This window comes from Dama dama, chromosome 21, assembly GCF_033118175.1.
Source record: "Dama dama isolate Ldn47 chromosome 21, ASM3311817v1, whole genome shotgun sequence".
Taxonomy (NCBI): domain Eukaryota; kingdom Metazoa; phylum Chordata; class Mammalia; order Artiodactyla; family Cervidae; genus Dama; species Dama dama.
In genome coordinates, this window is record NC_083701.1 from 43,899,684 (window position 1) to 43,925,477 (window position 25,794).

The following is a 25,794-nucleotide window of genomic DNA, read 5'->3' on the forward strand; positions in this document are numbered from 1 at the left end:
CTGCTCCCCTTTGTGCCACAGGAAGCTACCTTGGGGCTTGAAAACCTCTCTGACTTCTGGAGAATGAGTACAGGTACATTTGGTACATACTAGAGTCCTATAGGAAGGACGGAGACGAGCGTGGGGGAATGACTGTCGTTGCCCACATCTGGCAGTAGTGTGGCTACTCCAAGCGCACAGTTTTATGCTGAGGTCTTCAGGTTTAATATGACAGTCCTAGCTCCTTTCCTTGGACCAGAATTCAGGTACTGTCCCAACCCCACATGCTAAGTCTTTTTCATTACTCTTTTTTTTAAATTAATTAATTAATTTTAATTGGAGGCTAATTATTTTACAATATTGTAGTGGTTTTGCCATACATTGACATGAATCAGCCATGGATGTACATTGTGTTCCCCATCCTGAACCCCCCTCCCACCTTCCTCCCCATCCCATCCTTCACAGTCATCCCAGTGCACCAGCCCTGAGCACTCTGCCTCATGCATCAAACCTGGACTGGTGATCTGTTTCACGTAATATATGTGTTTAATTAATATTTTTATTTAATATATGTGTTTAATTAATAAATTAATATATGTGTTTAATTTCATCCTTACTAAGGTAATCATACTTCTTAGTTTGCCTAGGACAGTCCCAGTTTATGCTTTTGGCCCAGGTGTAACTACTGATAGTGCCTCTTTCCACTTTTCACTTCTCATTCAGTTTAGATGACAAACTGGCACAAATTAAACACTACCCTCAGGGGTTATTTTTGACTAACTACTGTCTGGTTTAAGTTTAATTTGCAGCATAAGATATACAGAATTCTTCCTCTTTTTCCTTTTCCTCTTCCCACTGCCACAAACACACTCAATTTTAAAATTTTACCTGTAATTACTCTGTTTCGCTCTAATCCCTGAGAGTACTTCCTAGCAACAGTAATCAGTGAAACTATTAAGCGACTTTATGAAGCTCTAACAATTATATTCCCACTAGGTGTTTAGAAGTCCAGGACTGGCATTTAATAAAATGTCTGCAAAAGACAAATAAAATTCTGCAAAGACTAAGTTGTAAGTGATGGTGACAGATGCACTAGCCTGATTATGTTAAATGCATTTATGGAAAAGTAGGATAATGATTGTTCTAAATGTTCTATAGTAATTCAAGCACAGTGTAGAATGTTCAGGCTATATTTTATAGCCTTTTTGTCTCTGTGTCTGTCTCTCTCCCCTTCTCCCTGTCTCTCTCATCTATCTATTATTCATTATCTATCTGTCTGTCATCTATCTATCCTATCTACAAGACTTTAAGTAGGGCCAACCTTCTGCAAAAATAGATAGTAATATTGGTTTTCAACACCTATGTTGTTCAAGAGGGATGTTAGTTGCTCAGTCATGTCTGACTCTTTGCAACCCCATAGATTGTAGCCCACCAGGCTCCTCTGTCTCTGTGATTCTCCAGGAAAGAATACTGGAGTGGGTTGCCATTCCCTTCTCCAGGAGATCTTCCAACCCAGGGATCAAACCCAGGTCTCCTGCTTTGCAGGCAGATTCCAATGATTATAATATATCCCTCTTGGAAGTCACATGAATTTCAAGAGAGCACCCTTTGACAGAAAGCCTTAACCTAAATGAAATGGGTCAATTGAAGGAAAATCAAGGATTGCAGAAGTCAAGTGTGCAAAGAATAAAGGGCACTTTGGTGATCTCATAATCATGCCAGAGACAGGTAGTTTCTTGTGTCACCCATTTAGATTGTCCCTAACTCTCAAGATTACACAGCTCCATAACTGCACTTAGTTTGGTTTTATTGAGCAAATTTATGTTGAGAAATTTTTTTTAAAATCACTGGCCCTGAAGCACATCTTCTTCAAGTCCCAGTTTCCTGTTAGTGAACAAGTTTTCACTGAAGCATACAATTTCTTCACACCTTTTCATAGACACCAGTGCTGACAACATTATTCATGATATATTCCTAAAAGCAAAGAGGGATCTATTAGAGTTGGTACATGATATGTTAAATTTGCTCTGTCCCTCTTTCCCCAGACTGCCTACTCGGGCCGTAAGACAATTGAATGATTTGAAAGGCATGCGTCAAATAGTAGCATCAAAACTTTTTAAATTTAGAGAAAACTCACCACTACCATTTTTCCATCTACAATTTTTCTTTTGATCGTTGTCTCTTTACCAAGCCATTTTTGAACATGAATCATTGCGTCACCACCTAGTGTTATGATGCTCTATAAATGTAGAAAGGAATCAGTCAGAAATAGCAATTCACGACACCCTGATGACCCAAGACTAGATATCTATTTTTTAATTTCCATTTTGAAATTCTTTTCTCCAAATTTCTTATATCAGTTCTTGTCCTAATTTAATAACATCAAACCAGGGAAGTCTCAAGAGATTATTCAAGTGATGCTCTTTTCCCCCAGGTAAGCAATACCTAAACTATTTGTGAATGATTGTTCCATATTCTGTGTTATAAAATGACAAAGAAAGGGCTTCTCTGATGGTTCAGTGGTAAAGATCCCACCTGCCAATGCAGGAGACAAGGGTTCAGCCCCTGATCTGGGAAGATCCTACCTGGCACTGAACAGCTAAACCCGTGCACCACAACTATTGAACCTGTGCTCTAGAACCCGGGGAGCCACAGCTACTGAAGCCCAAGCCCTAGAGCCCCAGAGTCTGTGCTCCACAACAAGAGAAGCCACTGCAACAAGAAGCCTGTCCACCACAACTAGTGAGTAGCCCCCACTCACCGCAACCGGAGAAAAGCCCATGTAGCAACAAAGACCCAGGACAGCCAATAAATAAATAAATAAAATGAAAAACAAACAAAAAATGACAAAGAGAGATCAGAGAAGCAGTGAAAACGTGTTGAGGTTTTGGGCCCTAAATCATCTGCAAAAGAATTGACTTTAGAAATGTGCACTATTAATTAACAAAATAAACTCAAACTGACTGGGTGAATTAGAACAAACTATGCCTAATTGCCTTCCAGATTTTTCCTGATTATGAAGCAGGAAGATTTAGTTCTTACCTTCACTTTCCGGTTATCTATGGTGGTTTCATCAAATTCTTCCCCCAACTTGAAGGAGATCTCAGAGTTCTTGAAAGAACTTTCAGTTCTGATGGTAACCTTATCCCCGTCGGCACTAATAATGATTCTTGGCTTTGCTGATTCTGCAAGGTTCTGGACTGCAACACTCACTCCTGTAGGAATGAGTGAGAAGAAAACTCAATGCGTAGAGGAAACAACATGGCTTCTTAAGAAGTTTAGGAAGAAGTGCTAGCAATCATTTTGGAAAGCAATTCAAAAAGAACACATCCTCTCCCCATTGACATTTTGGATAGTGTGCCATATTTTCTTTAGTGCTCTCTGTATTAGCTGGTTGAGCCAAACCTCCCAATCAGAAGACATGTCTAGTAATTATACTTGACATTTTAAAAGCTAAGTTCACTTTCTGAGACTATTGTGCTTCATCCAAAATCACTGAGACTCTTATGCTTCATCTAAAATCTGTATTTGTATGGTGCCTTTCAATCGTATGCTTGAGCTTTGCTTCATGAGGTGTTTCAACAACAGTATTTCAACAGCAGGGGGTATTATTACCCTCATTTTAGAGATGACTATACTGACTCCCAGAGGGGTAGAGAGGCTTATTCTAGATGATGTGCTTGGTAATTAGCAGAACTGAAATTTAAACACAGGTTTTCTAATTGTCCATAAACTTTAGCATGCCTTTTTTTCCCTTAAAAAACAAACAAAAAACCTTTCAAAGTATCTAACCTACTCTAAAAGAATATGACTTGCAAAAAATAAAAAATAAAAGAATATGACTTATAAAGTTCAGGCTTTTCTTATTTGCAGGTGCAATTCAGATCTGGCTGAATAAAGAGGAGGTAGGCAAATTAGACAATTTGGCTGAGAGCCTGCACTGCTATTCACGTTGGGAATTGTCCGTTGTTAAACTTGCCTCCTGCAATAGTTGAGCAGAATGGCCGACTCCCATCTCTTAATATTGATATAGAAATCGATTTCACATTCATATTATGGGCAGATGGGAAGCCTCTGACTACATAAAAGCAGAAAAACTTTATATATAGTTTTTTTATTAAAAGGGAGTTTTCTCTTATATGTTTAAAATTGCTTAATTAAATGTTAAAAAATTACTGTTCTAGCATTAGTAAAGAATAGTTTAGTTATTATTAGTTATCTGAGCTATTGTAAATGATATTCATTTCAACTTGAATAAGAGCTAAAGTATGCAGAACTTACTATTCCGAGAGATGTCCAATGGTGGGAAATTCCATGAGTAAAAATATTCTATTTCTATGTGTTCTATTTCAATAAAACATTTGAAACTCTTCAAAATAATGTTTCAAAAATCTCCCTCATGTATCAGAACTCTAAAAATTGACCTACTAGAAATTTTGCTTGTTGCTATTGCTCTTTTGAAGTTATAACTTACAGTAAACCTTGAAATGAATTTAGTTAATAAATTTAATTATAGATAGGTGTATGTATGTGTGTGTGTGTATATACATATATACATATATATATACATATATATATACGTATATATGTATATATATATATATATATATATAATGTGGAGCTGGGAAAAGCTGTTTAATGAAATTACCAAGATAAAAAGAAACTCTATCATGAGGGTAGGATGAAGTATTTTCAAAAAGAATATATGGTCTAAATATATAGATAATAATTATAAGGAAGTATCTGTGAGCCTAGTATTGCAAAAAGAGATAATTATTACTAGTAATAAAGAGTAAATGTAGATACATAAACCTTGTTAACCCCATGAATATACCCTAGGATCCCAAATGAACAAGAGAATTGTAGGAAAATTCATTGTAAAGTGCAAACCCAACCACATCACAAAAAGAATTGCCAGTTTTCAAGTCTTGTAAAGCTATTTCTCACCCAGCTCTTTCATATATTCATCAAAGTTTTCAATGGAGACCAGTTTCCAGGTTCCCAAGAAAGGCTCAATCATGATGGAAGGCTTGCAGAGAAGAGGTACTCACAACCAAAAGCCAAAGAAACTTAAGCAACACACTGCTACCAGAATCTTAATTTAAAAGACATCTTCATCATGTGACTCTTCTGAAATGGCCAATGGGGAGCAGCAAGACTAAAGATTCTAGGCACCAGTGTTGACTCATTTTATTTACTTTCAAATAAAGACACAGAAAATTAACATGTTAAGTTGAATTTAAGTCAATGATTATAGCTTCCAATAAACAGATTGGTAACCTCAGAGTCACCTGGTAAATATTGTGAAATGGAGACAGTTTTCAATAGGGATCAGCATTTTGAACTATGAATGCCGAGTCAACTCTGAAGGAATAACCCAACAAATGTCTAATGAACACCTGACTGAGATATTTTCCTACCTGATACAGGGACATCCTTGTTTTCTCTACCTCAGCTGCTTTTTATTTGGACAAGTCACAGTGACAGAGTACTCTCTTAATTATAAGAATATGCATCCCTCCCTTCCTTGCAGGGCTGATGAATTGATACTACTTAATGTAACTGAAATGTCTACAGCTGATTGGAGTGAAGCGTAAGGTATCATTGCTGTTAATTAAGAGTAATTGCAGAGTGGGAAGAAAACTAGCAATTATCATTGATGGTGTTTTTTAATTTAAGCTCTAAAAATGAGGGGAAGCTAATGCTAAAATTCATCTTTTAGGATAACAAAGAAATCTTGATATTAAAAAAAGTAATTAAAATATTAATCTGATAATAAATATCAAAATATCTTGATGTGAAAATAAGATTAATTAAAATTTTAATCTTGATAATTAATATCAAGAAATATTGATATCGAAGTTGTGAACAGAAGTTTTAGATAGAAATATGGTATTTTGATATCTTCATTCTAAAAGAAAGACGAAGGCAGGAAGTAATTTAAATATCTGGGCCATTACTTCTAAAATCATCTTCTGTAACCCAAGTAATGGAAGTGAATTTTGCAGGTAAGGCCTTTACTGGGAAGGATTGGATTCTGAGGTTGTAGATTTACATGACAGCTTTGAACTCCAGTTGTTTTAAAGAAGGCTGGAAAATTAAAGTGAAGAACAATATTTATACTATCATCTGCCTGGGTCAAAATATTCCTTCAAGTCAAAGAAATCTGCATTCAAACCACCTATTTGTGGGGAAATTAAAAAAAAAAAAAAGCAGATGTTTTGGCACCACAAAGTTAAATCTCAAGTGGTATAAAGAATTAATTTTGACGGAAACTTATAAAAAAGTTATTTATAATACAATATAGGGGAAATAGTTAAAATATCTGGGAGGCAAAACAAGGAAAGAAAAAACCTTAGAGTCAGTTTTAGGGAACTGAGACCTGGACTGAGTATAAGGGCCTTAGCAGTTGAAAGCACACTCAGAGGTGATGCTCAAGTAAAGAGCAAGTGACTTGATCTTGCTTTACTGGTTCTGGATTTGTATGTACTCAGCCTGAAACATGGCAGGCATACAAGTCTGCGCATGTTTGCTGGTAGGGTAGCATAATCGAGGTCTCCCCTTAGTCTAACCAGTTTTATTCCAAGTATTCTGCCGTTGATTGATTCAGAAATCAATCCTGTGGCCCATGAGGCAAAAGAGAAAGCCAAACTTCTGCCTTTTATAAAATTCCCTCACCCTTAAGAGAGAACCAGAGGAACTGTCCCCTCCTTGGCAACTTTTGCTCTCTTGTATGATATTTACGGGCTTTACAGGTGATGTTAGTGGTAAAGAACTTGCCTGCCAATTCAGGAGATGCAAGAGACACAGCTTTGATCCCTGGGTCAGGAAGATACCCTGAAGAAAGGCATGGCAACCCACTCCAGTAATCTGGCCTGGAGAATCCCATGAACAGAGGAGCCTGGCAGGCTGCAGTCTACAGGGTTGCAAAGAGCTGGACATAACTCAAGCGACTTACCACAACACACACACACACACATACATACACATACACACACACGATATTTAGAACTGTTGTATCCATTGTGTTACCAACTCAAAAATGAGGTCAAAACTGAGAATGCGAGAGAGGAAAAGGAGGCAGAACTCAAGACCACTTTGTTTCTGGAATCTTTATAAGGAGAATTGATTAGTTCCATTATTATTTAAAAAACATTGTGTCTGAGTTTTTGTTCCTTGCAGTTTAAACCTTCATAACTGATATGCCTTTGTAAATAGCTCTACCTAAATTTGGACTTTGAAAACCAATTCCAGGACTTCCCTGGTGGTCCAGGGGTTAAGTTTCTGTGTTTCCAATGCGGGGGGTGCAGGTTTGATTCCTGAACAGGGAATTAGATTCCATATGACATTTGGGGTGGAAAAAAAAATTATTAAAAGAAAATCCTATGTATCATGTGATATTGGCCTCATGCACAGCATCTCCCAGGTCTACAGATCCAACAAAATCACGTCCTATGTGAAATTGGTTCCAAGCTGGCTGATACGATTATGCCTTAATAGAAGTATATTCTGGAACTTTTCTCACAGTATTGCATCAAGTCCTCCTCCAGCTATCCCCTGAGCTCTTTCATGAGTACATCAAGTAAAGAAAATATTTATGATTCACTTCTGAATCCTTGAGAAACAGTGCCCAGTATATTGTAGTGCCTGGTATATTGTAGGTGCTCAATAAATGTTTTATGAATGAATGACAAGAGGAATAAAATGTTTATTTTGTTTTAACTGACAGTTTCCCTCATCACTGATACTAATCTAACAAGTAAAGACAAAGATTTTTTAAATTAAAAAAAATTTATTGTGGTGAAAGTCACATAAGACATACTATTTTAATCATATTTAACTGTACAGTTCACCGGCATTAGGTACATTCACATTGCTGTGCAGTTCTCACCATTATCCATCTTCTGAAATTTTCCTCACTTTCCTAACATGAAACTGTCCTCATTAAACAATAACTCCACACCTCCCCCACCCGCTGGGTCCCTGGCATCTACCAATGTAATCTCCAGCTCTATCAATTTGACTATTCTAGGTACCCCATATTAGTGGAATCAAATTGTATTTAAGACAGAGTTTTAATACATTGCCCTGTCCTGACCTGCTCATATGACAGGCCTTTCATTATGGTCATCAGACAGTACAGGGATTCTCAGACTCCTTTCATCTTTGCTCAGTGTTTCATTTACCTTCTCAACCAAGAAAGTTCTCTTCTAGCCCTGCCACTATCACTACTGGCTTTGGCATCTTTGTTTGATTATTATTTTTTTTAAAAACACCGTGGTGGTACAGTGGATAAGAATTTTGCCTGCCAATGCAGGGGACATAGGTTTGATCCTTGGTCCAGGAAAACGCCACATGCCAAGAAGCAACTGAGCCTGTTTGCTGAACTGCTGAAGCCTGTGGTCTAGAGCCCATGCTCCACAGGAGAACCCACTGTGATGAGAAGCCCACACAGCAAAACAAAGAGGAGACTCCACGAGCTGCAACTACAGAAAGATGGAGCACAGAGACAAAGACCCAGTGCAGCCATAAACAAACAAATGTTTTTTAAAAATTATCATTCCCTCCAGTAAAAAAAAAATTTTAATTAAAATGTTCTTAATTGTTAATCCCAACAAAGGAACTAGAATACAGTATTCTGTTATAGAAGAGCTACATATTTTATTTTCATGACAGTTTAAATACTTATTTCTCCATGATCTCATTTTTCCATGCTTTTCCAGTATCTCATTTTCTACATTAACTTTCTTTCTTGAGACTGTTTAGATATTAAACACTTTTAAAATAGATTTTAATTTTGAGATGTTACATTCTCCATTGGTGAAGGATACTGATACATTTAAATATGTACTAAAAGCTACAAAGGTCCATCTAGTCCAGGCTATGGTTTTTCCAGTAGTCATGTATGGATGTGAGAGTTGGACTGTGAAGAAAGCTGAGCGCCGAAGAATTGATGCTTTTGAACTGTGGCTTTGGAGAAGACCCTTGAGAGTCCCTTTGACTGCAAGGAGATCCAATCAGTCCATCCTAAAGGAGATAAGTCCTGGGTGTTCATTGGAAGAACTGATGTTGAAGCTGAAACTCCAATACTTTGGCCACCTGATGTTCCAATGAGTTGACTCATTGGAAAAGACCCTGATGCTGGAAGGGATTGGGGGCAGAAGGAGAAGGGGACTACAGAGAATGAGGTGGCTGGATGGCATCACCAACTTGATGGAGATGAGTTTGGGTAAACTCCAGGAGTTGGTGATGGACAGGGAGGCCTGGCGTGCCTGGCGTTCATGGGATCGCAAAGAGTCGGACACGACTGAGTGACTGAACTGAACTGAACTGAACTGAAAAGCTACAAAATGATTCAGCAATACATCTGCTATTTTATTGCTGTACATAAAATAGCTGGAGCTACACTAGATTTTTTTTTCTAATTTTTTTATTGTTGTAGAATAGACATAACACAGAATTAACTATCTTTAATCATTTCTAAGTGCATGCTTCAGTGGCATTCACATTGTTGTGCAACCATCACCACCATCCATCTCTAGAAATGTTATCTTACAAAGCTGAAACTCTACCCATTAAATAGTAGTTCTCCATTCTCCACTCCCCTGCCTCCTGGTAACCACCATTCTACTTTCTGCCTCCATAACTTTTACTACTGTAAGTACCTTGTATAAGTAGAATCATGCAGTGTTTGTTTTTTGTGCGTATGTGACCAGCTTAGTTCACTTAGCCCAATGTCCTCAAGGTTTACCCATGTTGTAGGAAATCTCAGAATTTTCTTCCTTTCTAACACAATGGTATTCTGTTGGATAAAGCAAAATGTGTTATTTATATTTTGCTTATACATTCGCCCTTTGATGGACATTTGGATTGCCTCTACATTTTAGCAATAGATGAAAAATGTTGCTATGAACATTTATTGTTGTTTAGCTGTTACGTCATGTCCAACACTTTGCGATCCCAAGAACTGTATCTCGCCAGGTTTCTCTGTCCTTCACTATCTCACGGACTTTGCTCAAATTCATGTCCATTGAATTGGTGATGCTATCTAACCATCTTATCATTTGCCACCATCTTCTCCCTTTGCCTTTGATCTTTGCTGGCATCAGGGTCTTTTCCAATAAGTTGACTCTTTGTATCAGGTGGTCAAAGGATTGGAGCTTCAGCTTCAGCATCAGTCCTTTCAATATGGGTATACATGTATCTCTTTGAGACCCTGCTGTCAATTGGTTTGGGTGTATAACCAGAAGTAGAATTGCTGGTGTGTGCATGGTCAGTCGCTTCAGATGTGTCTGACTCTTTGCAACTCTAGGGACTACATCCCAACAGACTTCTCTGTCCGTGGGATTCTCCAGCAAGAATACTGGAGTGGGTTGCCACTTCCTACTCCAGGGGATCTTCCCGAACTAGGGATTGAATCCACATCTCTTGAGTTTCCTGCATTGGGAGGTGGGTTCTTTACCACTGATGCCACCTGGTTAATTCTATTTTTAATTTTTTTGGGGAATTGTTCTGCTATTTTCCACAGCAATTGTACTGCTTTACCTTCCCACCAACATTGTACAAGGTTTCCAATTTTTCCACATCCTCACTAACAAGTTATTTTTTTGTAGCCTCCATCTTAATGTATGTGAGATGCATCCCATTATGATCTTGATTTGCATTATCACTAATAATTAGCAACACTGAACATCCTTTGATGTGTTTATTGACCATTTATGTATCCTCTTTGATACAAGACATTTGCCCATTTTTGAATCAAATAGTTTTTTTGTTATTGTTTTTAGGAGCTCTCTATATATTCTGGATATTAGCTCCTTATCAGAAATATTACTTGCAAATATTTTCTCCCATTCTGTGGGTCACTTCTTAAATTTTTATGTATGTATGTATGTATTTTTGGCTGTGTTGGGTCGTTGTTGCTGGATGTGGGCTTTCTCTGTGATGAGCAGGGGCAACTCTTTGTTGCAGTGCTCAGGCTTCTCATTGCTGTGGCTTTTCTTGTTGCAGAGCACAGGCGCTAGGCGCTGGGCTTCAGTGACTGCAGCACTGGGGATCAGTACCATGGCCCACAGGATTAGTTGCTCTGTGGCATGTAGAATCTTCCTGAGCCAGGGATCCAGCCCATGTTCCCTGCATTGTCAGGGGGATTCTTAACCACTCTACCACCGGGGAAGTCCCGTGAGCCACTTTTTTACTCTGTTGATAATGTCTTCTAGTGCACAGGATTTTTTTATTTTCCTGGAATCAAATTTGTCTATTTTCTCTTTTGTTACCTGTGCCTTTGATATTATATTCAAGATATCACTGCCAAGTCCAACATTGTGAAGTTTTTCTAAAAGTTTCAAGTTTTAGGTCTTACATTTGAGTTAAGTTTTGCATGTGGTGTTAAAAAAAGACATCAGTTTCACTCTTTTGCATGTGGATATCAGGTTTTCCAGGGCTTCCCCAGTGGCTCAGAAGTAAAGAATCCACCTGTGATGCAGAACATGCAGGAGGTCCAGGTTCAGTCTCAGGTCAGGGAAGATCCTCTGAGGAGAGCCCAGCAACCCACTCCAGGATTCTTGTCTGGAGAATCCCATGGACAGAGGAGCCTGGCAGGTTACTGTCCATAGGGTCACAAAGAGTTGGACATGACTGAAGTGACTGAGCATGCATGCATCCGGTTTTCCAAGCACCATTTGTTGAGAAGATTGTATTTTATCCACTGAATGGTCTTGGCAATATGCAAGAGTTCATTTAGGAGCTGTCTATTCTATTCCATTAGCACATATGTCAATCTTTAGGCCAGTATCACACTGCTTTGATTATAGTAGCTTTGTAATAAAATTTGAAATCAGGAAGTATCAATTCCCCAACTTTGTTCTTCATTTTTAGGATTTTTTTTTTTTTTTTTTTTAGCTTTTCAGATTCCTTGATATTAGAATGGGCTTTTCTATTTCTGCAAGAAACATCATTGGACTTTTGACAGTGATTCCATTAAATTGGTAGATCACTTCAAATGGTATAGTATTGACAACTTCCAATCTATGACTATGGGATGTCTTTCCATTTATTTACGTCTTTTATAGTTATCATAGTACAAAACTTCCACTTCCTTGGTTAATTCTTAAGTATTTTGTTTTTCTTGGAGCTATTGAAATGGAATTGTTTTCTGCCGGGAGCCGGCACACGAGATCCCACCCATGACAAGGTCATGAGGGAGAAAACCTGACGGACAAGGCGGATCAGGTTTTCAGGAGTTTCGAAAAGGCCAGCTCACGAGATCCCACCCATGACAAGGTCATGAGGGAAAAAACCTGACGGACAAGGCGGATCAGGTTTTCAGGGGTTTCGAAAAGGCCAGCTCACGAGATCCCACCCAGGACAAGGTCATGAGGAGAAAACCTGACAGGCAAGGCGGATCAGGTTTTTAGGGATTCCGAAAAGCTGCTCCTGGCACTCACCTTAAAGATGATATCTGTCTTTCTGATGCTTGCTTCAATAGACTACTCCTTAATTTCTGTGACACAGGCAGAAGGCCTTCCCCGATCTCTTGCCAAATAAGAATCAATTTAGAACTTTAATCAATAAGTTTCCCGGGTGGTGGTATTTTATGAGATTATCCAGGGTGAAAGGAGTGTTTTAATTTAAACTCCTTTGCTGGTATTTTAGTTTGTTTGGCAAATGCGTTTATGCCCTTGGTACTAATATGCATGACTGCTCATAATACCCTAATCACAAAACAGCATAAAGAACCTGATCACATAAAGGCCCTAATAGACATAGAGCCTTTTTGAGGGGTGAAGGAGTCCTATTAGAAAACATAAGAAAAGTTATTCTAAAGGTGGTTATTGGGTTGATGTTTGCTTGCTGTGTTTTGCTTACTGTGTTTTTACTCTCAATGTGCTAAGGTTGTGTTATGGAAACCATTGTTAATATAGTTAAAGATCTAGAAAAATAAGAGCTTAGCCCTAGTGTGGTAACAATGAGATGGTTGTTAATTGTGAGCCAGGAGTGCTAGGCAGAAGCTGCCTCACTGAAGCCGCAGAGTCTGTATGGGATGAAACTCTTAGATAAACGCAACTGACAACTTCTGCAGAGGGATTAATTTTTGTGTTAACAAGTTTATACTTCTACTCTGTACTGTTGCCCTTTGAGACTGCTACCTTTCAGTTAAGGTCACCATAGAAACAGAAAATAGGTTTACATTCACCTGACTTGCATAAAATATTAACAGGCCCCAAGGCCAGAAGATAATGTACAAGACCCTCATAAACAAAGAAGTATGCAGAAAACACCCTGTTTTCATGAAGAACAAGCTGATGTAATGTTAAACTATCTTCCCCGTAGAGATGTACTAACTTAGGGTATAAAAGCTATGGTAAAAAATAAAGCATTGCCAGACTCTGCCAGACTCTGCTGCACCCCCGTCTGGTCACTCTCTTCTCTCTCTCTCCCTCGCAGACTTGGCCCTATCAAGGCTGGTCTCATGTGTCTTCTCTCTCGCTGACGCCGTTCATCCTGAGGGTACCCCCTGGATCCTGCCGAGGCTGGACCCCGGAAGTTTTCTTAATTTACTTTTACAACTGTTCATTGTTAATATATAGAAATGTAACTGATTTTTGACTAGTGAATCCAACTTCAGGTCTTTCTCAGGGACAGTTTCTGTTGGTTTAACTTTTTCTTTGAATGGGCCAAACTCTCCTATTTCTTTCTGTGTACTGTAATTTTACTGTTGAAAACAAAATTTGAATTTAATAATGTGCTAACTCTGGAAATTAGATTCTCCTCCTTCTCTAAGGTTTCCTGTTTTTTGTTTTTGTTTTCTGATTGCTGTAGTCTGACTCTGTGCCAAGAACCAGCCTAAGGAATAAACTTAAGGTCTTCTCATGTCCTTTCTGACCCTGTGTCTTTTCCTTGAAATGCACAGTGACTTTCTAATATCCTCTGTATATGAAATTGCTTTTGAATGTCCTTGTCTTTAATTATGGCTACTCAAAGAGGAAAAAGTAAGAAATGAAGGGAAGGAAAGGGTGCTGGCCCTTTAAATTTCCTGACAATCATTTGAGGAGGGGGAGGAGGGTGGTGTTTGCAACAATGGGAGGAAATGCAACAAAAGTGGCCACCACCTCTTTCTTTGTCTGCACTTCAGTGATCAGAAGCAGCAATCAGTGATTAGAACACATATTCCAGGTATTTGGAGGATAGGGTCTTCATTGGGCTTCCTGGGTGGCTTAGCGGTAAAGAATCTACCTGCAAAGCAGGAGCTGCAGGAGAGGGGGTTTTGATCCCTGAGTTGGAAAGACCCCCTGGAGTAGGAAATGGCAACCAGCTCCAGTATTCTTGCCTGGAGAATCCCATGAACAGAGGAGCCTGATGGGCTACAGTACATAGGGTCTCAAAGAGTCAGACATGACTGAGCAACTAACACTAAGATGGTTTTTGCCAAGTCATTCCCCTGTAAAATTAATTAATAAGCAATTAATTAATTTTATAGTTATCTTTCATGGCCTAGCTCAATTGCATCTTCTATGCCGAAAACCTTCCTCCAGCACATACTGAGTGCTCTGCTTGCCCTTGGCTTCCTTCCAATCCATAAAATATACCACACAATTTATCATATAATTCATGTCCTCCTCTATATTTTGTCTTCATTCATTTCACTAAAATTTATTGATTGATTACCATATTTTAGGCATTGTACTAGATACTTTGTATATACATAAGTGTCCTGAGGCTGTGTCAGCCTAATCATGGAAAAGATGAGAAATTAAAATGTGGTAATATCATGTTATAGTAAGAACACGTATCTTTTCTGTGGTCATGGGAGGATGGGTTTAACTCTTCTCAGATATGAAGGGTGAGGGAGGAGGAGGAACTATCAGAAAAATTTTCCCAGGTGATATGATGATGTTCGTGTTATTTCTCTACCACACTGAGGGCATGATCATGAATTGTTTCTGTGTTACAAACCACACCTAGCACAGGAAAAAGTGTTCACTCACTCAAAAACTATTTACTAAACTCTAAATCTGCTGTTTACTGTGCCAGGGTCTGGGGACATGGCTAAAAATATGACACAATCTTTGCCTTTGAGATGCTCTCAGTAACTGAGTTTTTCCTGTTGCCTAGCATTTTCTGGTTGTTTGGCTACACATAAACTATTTTAATATTTTGTAAATTGAGATGGGGTGGTTGCACAAGTGGATGGATAGATCCATAATCAAATATAACATTAAAACTGTGTTTTCCACACAACTGAGCACAGGGAAGTCCACTGATAAGTGATCTAAGTGCCATGTCTCATTCCCTAATCCAGAAATTCTTGGTACTCATAGACTCTGGTTAGAAGTGCTATAACCACATTGCTCAGAAGCCAGATCTCAAATACCAAAAACATTGCTACCCAAAGGCCATCTTGGAGGCTTACATGTTCCGAGTCAATAATTCACAGAAAATGGAGCTCAGTGATAGCAGTGATGGGAATTGCATAAAAGAAGGTATAAGTTGGCCCAGTGTTTCACCCAATTCTTAATATTTCCAAGGAGGGAGTGAGTGGCTTTTATTTTCATATCCATTTTAAGATATAGATGGACTCTATGTCCACACATCTCTGTCTGAGAAGTATCCATTTGATCCTGTCTCTCTTTCCTTTAAAAGTAGAATCGCCTCTATATTTCTGTATGTGTGTTGATAGAAGGAATGTTAATGAAAAGTTATGTGAGGTTCAAAGAGGTCCCAGGGAGGATAAATCAGAGAACTGACGTTGAAGATATATCTTGTTTCTACAGCTTTAGTTTTATGGTGAAAACGTAGAAAACAAGAAATCGACTTATCTAGCAAATTTACATTGGACTGAATCTTCTTATTCTATGCGTCCACATCAACTGACAAATAAGAATTAAATTTGAAGAGTAGATTTTGAAAAAAATCCTTGAATGATCACAGCACCATTTATAAATTAAGCTACCACTTGAACACAGATGGTGTGTGATCAGTTGTGCCCAACTCTTTGCAACTTCATGGATTGTAACCCATCGGGTTCCTCATTCCATGGAATTTTCCAGACAAGAATACTAGGGTGAGTTGCCATTTCCAGTCCAGGGATCAAACACACTTCTCTTATATCTCCTGAATTAGCAGGTGGATTCTTTACCACTTTGCCACCTGGGGAGCCCACTAAATACTGATGGTTTCTGGATCTATGTCCCAGCTAGGATTGCTCTCTTGAATATCAAACTCCTATGTCTATTCCCTACTTATTTTATAGACTTAAACTTTGAACTTCAGTTTTCACTTCTTTAAATAGGAATACCAAATCCTCATCATAGGATTATTTTGATAATAAATTAAGTTAGCGCATGTAAAGTGCAAGGACCATAGTGTTTAATAAATATTGATTTACCAAGAATTTTTCTAAACAATTCCTACAAACCTCGTTTTGAATTCTCCAATTCTTAAGTAATTTCAAAGTGGAAGTTTAACTCTCTGCTTTTGTAAAGTAAATTATTATGATCAGAAAGTTAATTTACCTCTTCTGGCTTCTCTGTATCTTGGTGTTATGCATATAGTGTGTGTGTGTGTATGTGTGTGTGTCTGTGTGTGCTAAGTCACTTCAGTCATGTCTGACTCTTTGTGATCCTATAGACTATAGACCACCAGGCTCCTCTGTCCATGCGATTCTCCAGGCAAGGATACTGGAGTGAGTTGCCATGCCCTCCTCCAGGGGATCTTCCTGACCCAGGGATCAAACTTGCATCCCTTATGTCTCCCACATTGGCACGTGGGTTTTTCACCACTAACACCACCTATGCATGTGGTGCGTGTGTGCATGCTAAGTTGCTTCAGTTGTTTCCAACTCTTTGCCACCCTATGGACTATATTCAGAAAACAATAAACTTTTTTTTCCCATGCTGTATGGCATGTGGAATCTTAGTTACTTGACCAGAGATTGAACTACTCCTCTGGCAGTGGAAGCATGGAATCTTAACCACTGAACTGCTGGAGGTGAAAGTGTTAGTCACTCTCTTGTGTTTAACTCTTTGCAACCCCATGGACTGTAGCCCAGAAGGCTCCTCTGTCCATGCAATTCTACAGGCAAGAATACTGGAGTGGATTGCCATGCCCTCCTCCAGGGGATCTTTCCAACCCAGGGATTAAACTGGGGTCTCCTGCACTGCAGGTGGATTCTTTTACCATCTGAGCCACCAGGAAGTCTCTAATAAACTTGTTTTTAAAGGAAGCATCACAAATAGAATGTATCAATTGCAGGGCACACTTTAAAAGATTTTGGATTCCTATAAAAGCTAAGTATGTGATAGGGAAATTTCAGTTTATGTACATGGAACTCTAAGGATCTATAGAGGTGCCTCAAAGTACCACAAAGTGCAGAGGAAACAAATTTTCTTTCTCTCTCTCTCACACACACACAAATGAAAACAGGCCCTTACTGGCTTTATTATCATTATTGTTTGTTTTATATATTGAAATTCCAGGGAAATTTTATTTGCATAAAAAATTCCAGGACATATTCAATATCTTTTTTAAAAAAAATTCCACTGGTAAGAAAAAAAGAAAAATTTGGAAATGACTACAAGAACATTTACATCATAACTCATTACAAGCCTGTCATATCTTTTCTGGAATAAATGTAACATGATTATTTGGACTTACTTCTAGACAGATTCCAGGGATACCTTGGTTTACTAATAATTTTTCAGCTTAAAATTTATAGCCCAGAAATCTTTGTCTACACTCTTCATTGCTACCCCACCTCTCTGTCTTGATGCTGTAGGACAGATTTTTGTGAAATGACAACACTTGGACCAGCTGACTGTGGACAATTTCACTACATTTAAATCTATCTTAGGTCCCTGAAAGGGTGTTGCTTGACTATAGCTATGGTAAAGAAGGACTTCATATTCAGTAATAGTACATATTTATCATTTTCTACCTAAGAATATGGGAAATTCATATTTTTTTTCACCTTGAATTATTATTTAAAAAAATCATATTATATTGGAAACAAAGCAATAATACAATTTTATATTTCCGTCACTAAATTATGAGTAAGAAATTGTTAAATATAATGAATAAATCATTACATAGCCTTATAAATCTAAAAAGTTTTATTTAACCAACACAACCATATCAAAATCAGTCTGGGAGAAAATCAGTTTCTTGCTTATTAGTGGAAAATAACAATATATGTTTGGACAACACATCCAACAGAAAGTCATGGAGTTCGATGCAAACTTCATCCATTTCAATATCCCTTGGCTTATGCTCTCTCATAAACTCTGGTAGCAGTGACACCATTCATGACACATTCCTAGGCACAAAAGCAAAATATTGGTAAAATCCTCAGGACTCAACAACTTATGTTTTGTTTATTTATTTTCTCCTTCAATGTTGAGAAGGAAAAAATGTTCATCAAAAGATATTCACTCTTGGCTCTTGTTATATACTTCATGTTGTAATAAACTAGGGAGACACAGAGATCAGGAAGATACAATTCTTGCCCTCAAGGAATCTTACAATCTATGTGGTGAGTGAAAAACATAATTAGACATGCACAATACAATATGATTCACATTGAGAGGGATAAGAAAATACTTCCTGGGGCCCAGTATACACAGACGAAGCTTAGAAGAATATTGCCAGAGTGAAACTACAATCCCAATAGACTAACTTTTCATTCTACAAGGGCGATTGTCTATTTCTCTAGGTAGGATAACGATTATGGGATGACCTAGCACTAAAATCTAGAATTAAGTAGTGGGAAGATACTCACCAGCACCAGCTTATCATCCACAAGTTTTCTCTTTATGGTGGTTGATTTTCCATCCCAGTTTTGTACCTGTACCAGGGCACCTCCATCTAAGTTTATGGTGCTCTGTGGGGATAATTAAAAATGATTACAATGATAGAGGGAAAAAAAATAAAGCACTTTTATTTGCTTATTTTGAGGTACTTAGCAATTCTAAATTATAAGAAAATGTTGCAAAAGAAAACAATTAATGTCAAAAACAACATGCAAAATTACATGTATATTATGATCAGAATATTATACAAACATGCATTTGAAAAAAAATATTGTGAAAGAATATAGATAATAAATTTATGTGGAATAGCATCATAGGTGGTTTTTTCCTCCCCCCCCCACTCTTTTAGAAGTTCTCTAACATTGTTATGTTACTTCAATTTACTTCAAATACTATATATATATACATACACACACACACACACACACACACACATACGGTATGACAAATTTTTAAACATCTTTAAAGCAATAAGGACAATTTTATTAAATGGGAGAAAATTCACCAACTAAATATCAAAGGCAATGTGGTTTAGATCTAGCAATCTGAGATTTTTGGCTTATAACGGAATGGCTTTCCTCCTTCTACAAAATGGCTTGTTGTAGGCAGCAGTCATTTATAAATCAGGCTTTTTCTCTGCTCCAGTTCTTTATTCCTCACCTTGACTTTCCTGTCATCTGGAGTGACTTCATCAAATTCCTGGCCCAATTTGAAGGAAATCTCAGTATTTTTAAAGGTGCTTTCTGACTTAATGGTGACCACATCCCCATTTACACTGATGATCAAAGTGGGCTTGGCCATGCCAGCCACTTTCCTGGTAGCAAAGCCCACACCTGTAGTCGGGAAAAGAAAAATGTCAAGTATACGATTTTTCTCTCATATATTTATCTAAGAAAGAGCAGGGGTGTGTGTGTGTGTGTGTGTGTGTGTGTATTTAGACAGATGCATGTGTGCCCATGTACCTATCTACACTCCAGTGAGTGTATTACAGGAGAAAGACTCCAGTGAGTTTATTATTAAAGTCTTTATTTAAACATCTCCTGAAAATAAGTGAAATCAGCTAACACTTAAGTAACACCGAAGGCACAATTAGATGTAAGTCTGCTCTTTAAATTTCCCCCTCTGGGTTTCCGATGAGACTCTTCAGGAGACCCATTGTTACTTTTCCATAAGCATATGTAAAAGATTAAATTTTCTGGGACATACATATTTTAAAAGTCACTGCACTCTCAAAATAACTGGCCATCTCAACCGTGAGAGCAGCCACCTTCATTTTACTCAGTTCATGAAACACTTGAGAATCTCAACCATTGCTTCTTGAATAACAGAAATGATCTAATCCATAGTCAAAGGTAGAACTCTCAATAGGATTCAGGGGACCAATAGAGAGTTACTCAGTTAAAATTTAATTTGGGTGTACAGAAACCACATTTCATGGCATTCGCTGCCACACCTAGTTTTCCTGGCTTTTCATAATTACTCTGAAATGAAGATTTTGATTAATTTTTCCGAAAGGCAAAATGTTTCTTGCATTCATACCACTTTAGAATGGTGCTGGTAGTCCCAATAAATTATAGAAAATTTTAAAGAGGGCTTAGGCATCAACTGAAAATTTCAAAGTTTAAGAACTCATTATTTTAGTAAGTTCAGAAATTAATACTTTGCTTCCCAATCACTTAAGTGGCAAGCTCCTCTTGTTTTTTAAAAAAAAAGAAAAAAAAATAGGAATGTGTTTTGGGGGATGTTACAACTTTGGGTTGAATGATTTACAACTTAACATAGAAAACAGTACCTTACCATGGCTGCATATGTTACAGAGATTTTATGGCAGTAATAGTTGTGTTGGATTTTTAAAATGCACATGCACAAATCTACTTCTTTGGCTAGGTATAGACACCAAAATTTAAGAATAGTGGGGAGGCAATATATTATACAAAACAAGCAATGCCGAGGCTCTGATTTAGCTCCCTGTCTGAAAGTGGTGACAGGTGGGAAGATAACATGCTGCCTCATCGAGTCTTGTCTCTGTTACAAAATGTAACCTCAAATTAATGGAGTGAGTCAGCACGGTGAATCCATGAGACATTGATTGGGTGTGGTTCCAGATTGGCCAAGTTTAGGAAAATCACACTCTCCTCTTGCTTGATTCTGTTTTTATTTGACTGATGAAAATGATACCTGCTGACTGAAGGTAATCAATTAGAGCAGCTAATTTCAGAATGTATCTTATTGTCTTTCATTATCATCAATACTTAATAATTTTAAAAGGCCATGGTGCCTACATGCGTGCTAAGTCCCTTCAGTCGTATCTGACTCTTTGCAACCCTGTGAACCATAGCCCACTAGGCTCCTCTGTTCATGGGATTCTCCAGGCAAGAATACTGAAGTGGGTTGCCATGCCCTCCTCTAGAGGAATCTTTCTGACCCAGGGATTGAACCCTCTCTGTCTCTTAAATCTCCTGTATTGGCAGGTGGGTTCTTTACCACTAGCACCACATAGGAAGCCCAAACGCAATGGTATAAGAATTTAAATATAAATATTCAAAGTGTAAAATGCTTCTAAAAATAAATAGGTAAATAGACTCAAGTCCTATAATATCAATATCAGTGCATATTGATTAGATTATTGAGTTACAACTAGTCAGTAGTCTGGAAAACTAGGTCTCATTCATATTGAAGTTCCTGATTTCCCTCTTGTCTATAAACATGGAAAACACTAGTTATAAACAAGCAAGAAATATACTATAAGATTTAGGAGAAGGTTAAGTCTTGAGATTTAGGGATTAAATTATAATCTCTAATAAAGATATTGGGGAAAAAAAAAATCCCTCCCCTATTTGCAACCTGTGGATACTTCATGCTTCATCATGCATGGGTGTGGCTGCCTGACTGAATTCCTGCCTCTCTGCTCCTTTGCTTTACCTTTGTAATGATCTGGGGAAGACACAGGTGATGTTAGCAGAATCCAAAAACCTGAAAGCCTCTATTATCAATAATTCTGTGTCATGCCTTGTAATATTAAGTCAAACAAATATCTAAGACATTTAAGGAAAACATTTTCAGAAATTAAGATTTTTCTTTCCATAATACAAGCACACATTTTAACAGATTGACTTTAAAACAATAAAATAATTGGTTAATATACATTACTCAAAAGATTGCATTAAGATGATAAATACAGTGCTTTCAGTTTCAAATGGAAATTATCACATGCTAGGGAATAAATATAGGCTTATTTCCAAGTTATTGCTTATTTTATATACAAAAGGAATGAATGAAAAAGAGGCAGATAGCCAAGTAAACCAAAGATATTCGAGGTTAGCAATCAAATAAAATCTTGTCATTTCTATACAATGCCACTTACACTCTTTTTCATATCAGTTCACCTTTAGTAAGTATTAGTTGTGACTTCCGTCTAGAATGTTTCTGGAAACAAATGATTCCCACTTGTTATTTTTATCACATCTATATAGAAAGCAGCATTTCATGTTGGGCCAGTGCTTCCAGAGTGAAAAAGAACCATAGACCTCTCTTTCCTAGAGAAAAAGTTATAAGCCCAGCCATCCAACAATGCATTTCCTTACCCACTTCTTTCATGTAATCATCAAAGTTTTCACTGGAGACAAGTTTCCAGGTACCTACGAATGCATCACACATTTTGTGAGCTTTCTAGACTTATTCTTCAAGATGAGAAAGCAGCACAGCTTTCAGCAAGATGCTGTTACCCTCTGAGTCCAGACAACTTCCTTTTAAAGGTGCCCAGAACATGTGATCTTGGGCATAACCAATTGGGAATGGTATCAGATCATTTCCTTCATTGCCAGCCTCTGCAGTTTTCTCTCTGAGTCATGTTTTTAATAGAAATTTCTCAACTTTGGCTCTCCTTGGCAAATGGTCATTGGACTCAGAGTACAACTTATTTTTAACCTTTAACAGAATATTTTCAACAATCTTGTTTTGACAGCTTAAAATTCAGTGCATTGAGTTTCCTATTTTTTTCATACATATTTATCCCAGTGTAGAGTGGACCAGTGTATTACCTTGGGATAAATTCTGACTCCCCTTTCTAGAGTTCCTATTAAAATTGTAATTATGTGGTTCGTTTGAATTGAGGAACGTAAAAATTACCTTGGATATTCTTAAGTAATTGCAAAGGCTATTTGGGGCAGTACTGTCTCAGGAATTACCTGGAAATTAAAACAAAATAAGTAATGGCATTTTAAAGTACCCCAGCTTTCTTGTTTCAAATGTTTTATATGAATGAAAAAGAAAAAGTAAATTTAATTCTCCACCAGGAATCTAGACAGCAGTTTTAATTGATAAATGATCATTTATTTAACCTCATTCTTTCTATCCCCTAAATAAGAGCATAGTGTGGATTTCCACAGACTTCCTAAAAAAAAAGACATCAATCCAAATATACTCCCCTTACTGAGAAAATTCATCCTGTTCTTGACCTGTATTATAAGCTCTAAATTTATCCAGACCTAAATGGTGTTGCTTTACTTAAAAACAATCTGGAGTGGGGTAGTCACAAGCTACTGAAATCTAATTTCCTTCTTTTACATAGTAAATAAGTCATGAGAATGCTTTTCTAAAGTAACCATGTTTATTGGTCCCCCTGCACCCCCCACCAGAATGATGGAAGACCGTCACACGGGCAACAAACTCCCATGAACACACCCAGATTTTAGGAAAGAAAAAAGAAATTAAAATATCATGGGGTGTGTTCCTTATCACTGCACTGTGTGTTACACTGAACACTATCTGCTGAGCATATCATTGATTTGTAAGACTCCTAAGGGCTTCCCAGAAATGGTTGAGTAAGAGGATTCTGTAAAGGACAGATTTTCTATAGGCAAGAAATTTGCTAAGAAAAACTGGTAAAGTTGTGTTATAATAGTAACTTTTAATGGTTGCATATGTTAATGTCACAGTGATAATGTTCATTCACTCTGAACTGTTGCATAGATATATAGATTGTGGGTGGTATACCATTCAGGGTAGGCTTACTATTATGAATTCATTGAACAAGAAAATAAAAATGATCAAGCTTCATACAGGGATAACTTGATGTTCTAAATTAATAATGGCTTTTGTTTTTAGTTTGTTTTGCTTTTATGATAACTTTTTTAGAGAAGTTTTAGGTTTACAACAAAATTGAGAGGAAGGTACAGAGATTTCTCACGTACTCCCCGGCCCACCACATGCATAGCCTCCCCCATTATCAATGTCATTCATCAGAATGGTAATTTTTACTAAGAATGAACCTATATTGGTATATTATAATCACTCAAAGTCCATATATGACCTTAGGGTTCACTTTTGGTGTTGCGTGTTCCGTGTGTTTGGACATAAGTATTAATATAATGACATGTTGTTTAGTTACCATGTCATATCTGACTCTTTTTTTTTAAGCAACAACTTAAGTTTTTATTTCCCAAGATAGGTCTGAATGTTTTCCACTTTCTATATTTGAATTGGGCTTCTTGCTAACTAGCCTTGTTTTAAAATTAATTAATTAATGTATTTTACTTTACAACATTGTATTGGTTTTACCACACACTGACTTGAATCCGCCATGGGTGTACATGTGTTCCCCATCCTGAACCCCCCTCCCACCTCCCTCCCCATCCCATCCGTCTGGGTCATCCCAGTGCACCAGCCCTAAGCATCCTGTATCATGCATCGAACCTGGACTGGTGATTCGTTTCACATATGCATATCTGACTCTTTGCAACCCCATGGACCATAGGCTGCCAGGCTCCTCTGTCCATGGAATAGCCCAGGGAAGAATACTGGAGTAGGTTGCCATTCTTCCTCCAGGGGACCTTCCTGACCCAGGGATTGAACCTGTGTCTCCTGCACTGGCATGTAAGTGAATTCTTTGCAACTGGTCCACCATGGAAGCCCATAATGACATATAGTCATCCTCATAACATCATACAGAGTATTTTACTGCCCTGAAAACCCTCTGTGCTTTGCTTATTCATCTCCCTCCCATGCTCCCACCACTGTCCCACAACCCTGTCAACCACTGTCATTTTTACTGTCTCCATAGCTCTGGCTTTTCCTCAATGTCATCTAACAGGAAACATATAATATGTGCCTTGTCGATTGGCTTCTTTCACTTAGTAATATGCATTTAAGCTTCCTCCATGTTTTTTCATGGCTTAATAGCTCATTTCTTTTTAGCACTGAAAAATATTCCATTGTCTGAATGTACTACAATCCGTTTATACATTCACCTTCTGAAGGACATCTTGGTTGTTTCCAAGATTTGGCAATTATGAATAAAGCTGCTGTAAGTGTCCACATGCAGGTTTTTGTGTGGACATGGTTTTCAACCTCTTTGAGTAAATGATGGGGTAATAGTACGTTTAGTTCTGTAAGAAACTGCCACATTGTCTTCCAAAGCGAATGCACCATTTTGCATTCCCACCAGCAATGAGGGAGAGTTCTGCTGCTCCACTTTCTCAGCAGCATTTGGTTCTGTCATTGTTTTGATCCTGGCCATGTTAATAGGCTGCAGTGGTATCATTGTTTTAGTTTGCATTTTCCTGACGATGTATGATGTGGAACATTCCTTCATATGCATATTTGCCATCAAAATACATATTTTCTTCGGTGAGGTGCCTGTTAAAGTCTTTGCCCATTTTTTAAATTGTGTTCTTTGTTTCTTATTATTTAGTTTTAAGAGTTCTTCGTACATTTGGGATTACAGTTTTCTATCAAATGTGTTTTTGGCAAGTATTTTCTCCCAGTCTGTAAATAATGGTTTACTTTTCAAAATATACGTTGATATTTTATTCTAGTAACAAATTGTCTCAGATAGATTTTCAAACGAGTATCACATTTGAACATATATCATGTGTAGTTGACACTGCAATTTAAACATTTTTTTTAGAGATGACTGTCTAATACAGTAATCACATGTGGCTTTTGAATACTTGAAATGTGCTAGTATGACTGAGAAACTACATTTTTATTTTACTTAATTTTAATTAAA

General features: G+C 37.6%; 2 protein-coding genes across 2 annotated transcripts; both read right to left on the reverse strand.

The window, feature by feature from the left end:
• Positions 1-1,902: 1,902 nt before the first annotated feature.
• Positions 1,903-4,999, reverse strand: LOC133042325 (fatty acid-binding protein 9-like). Its single transcript, XM_061122839.1, has 4 exons — positions 4,927-4,999; positions 3,022-3,194; positions 2,117-2,218; positions 1,903-1,953 (listed from the first exon to the last, which is right to left on the reverse strand). The coding sequence occupies exons 1-4, from the start codon at positions 4,997-4,999 to the stop codon at positions 1,903-1,905; spliced, it is 399 nt and encodes a 132-aa protein (XP_060978822.1).
• Positions 5,000-18,071: 13,072 nt separating this feature from the next.
• Positions 18,072-22,494, reverse strand: FABP4 (fatty acid binding protein 4). The gene is made up of 4 exons (XM_061122840.1): positions 22,370-22,494; positions 19,446-19,618; positions 18,755-18,856; positions 18,072-18,292 (listed from the first exon to the last, which is right to left on the reverse strand). The coding sequence occupies exons 1-4, from the start codon at positions 22,440-22,442 to the stop codon at positions 18,242-18,244; spliced, it is 399 nt and encodes a 132-aa protein (XP_060978823.1). The 5' UTR covers positions 22,443-22,494; the 3' UTR covers positions 18,072-18,241.
• Positions 22,495-25,794: the final 3,300 nt, after the last annotated feature.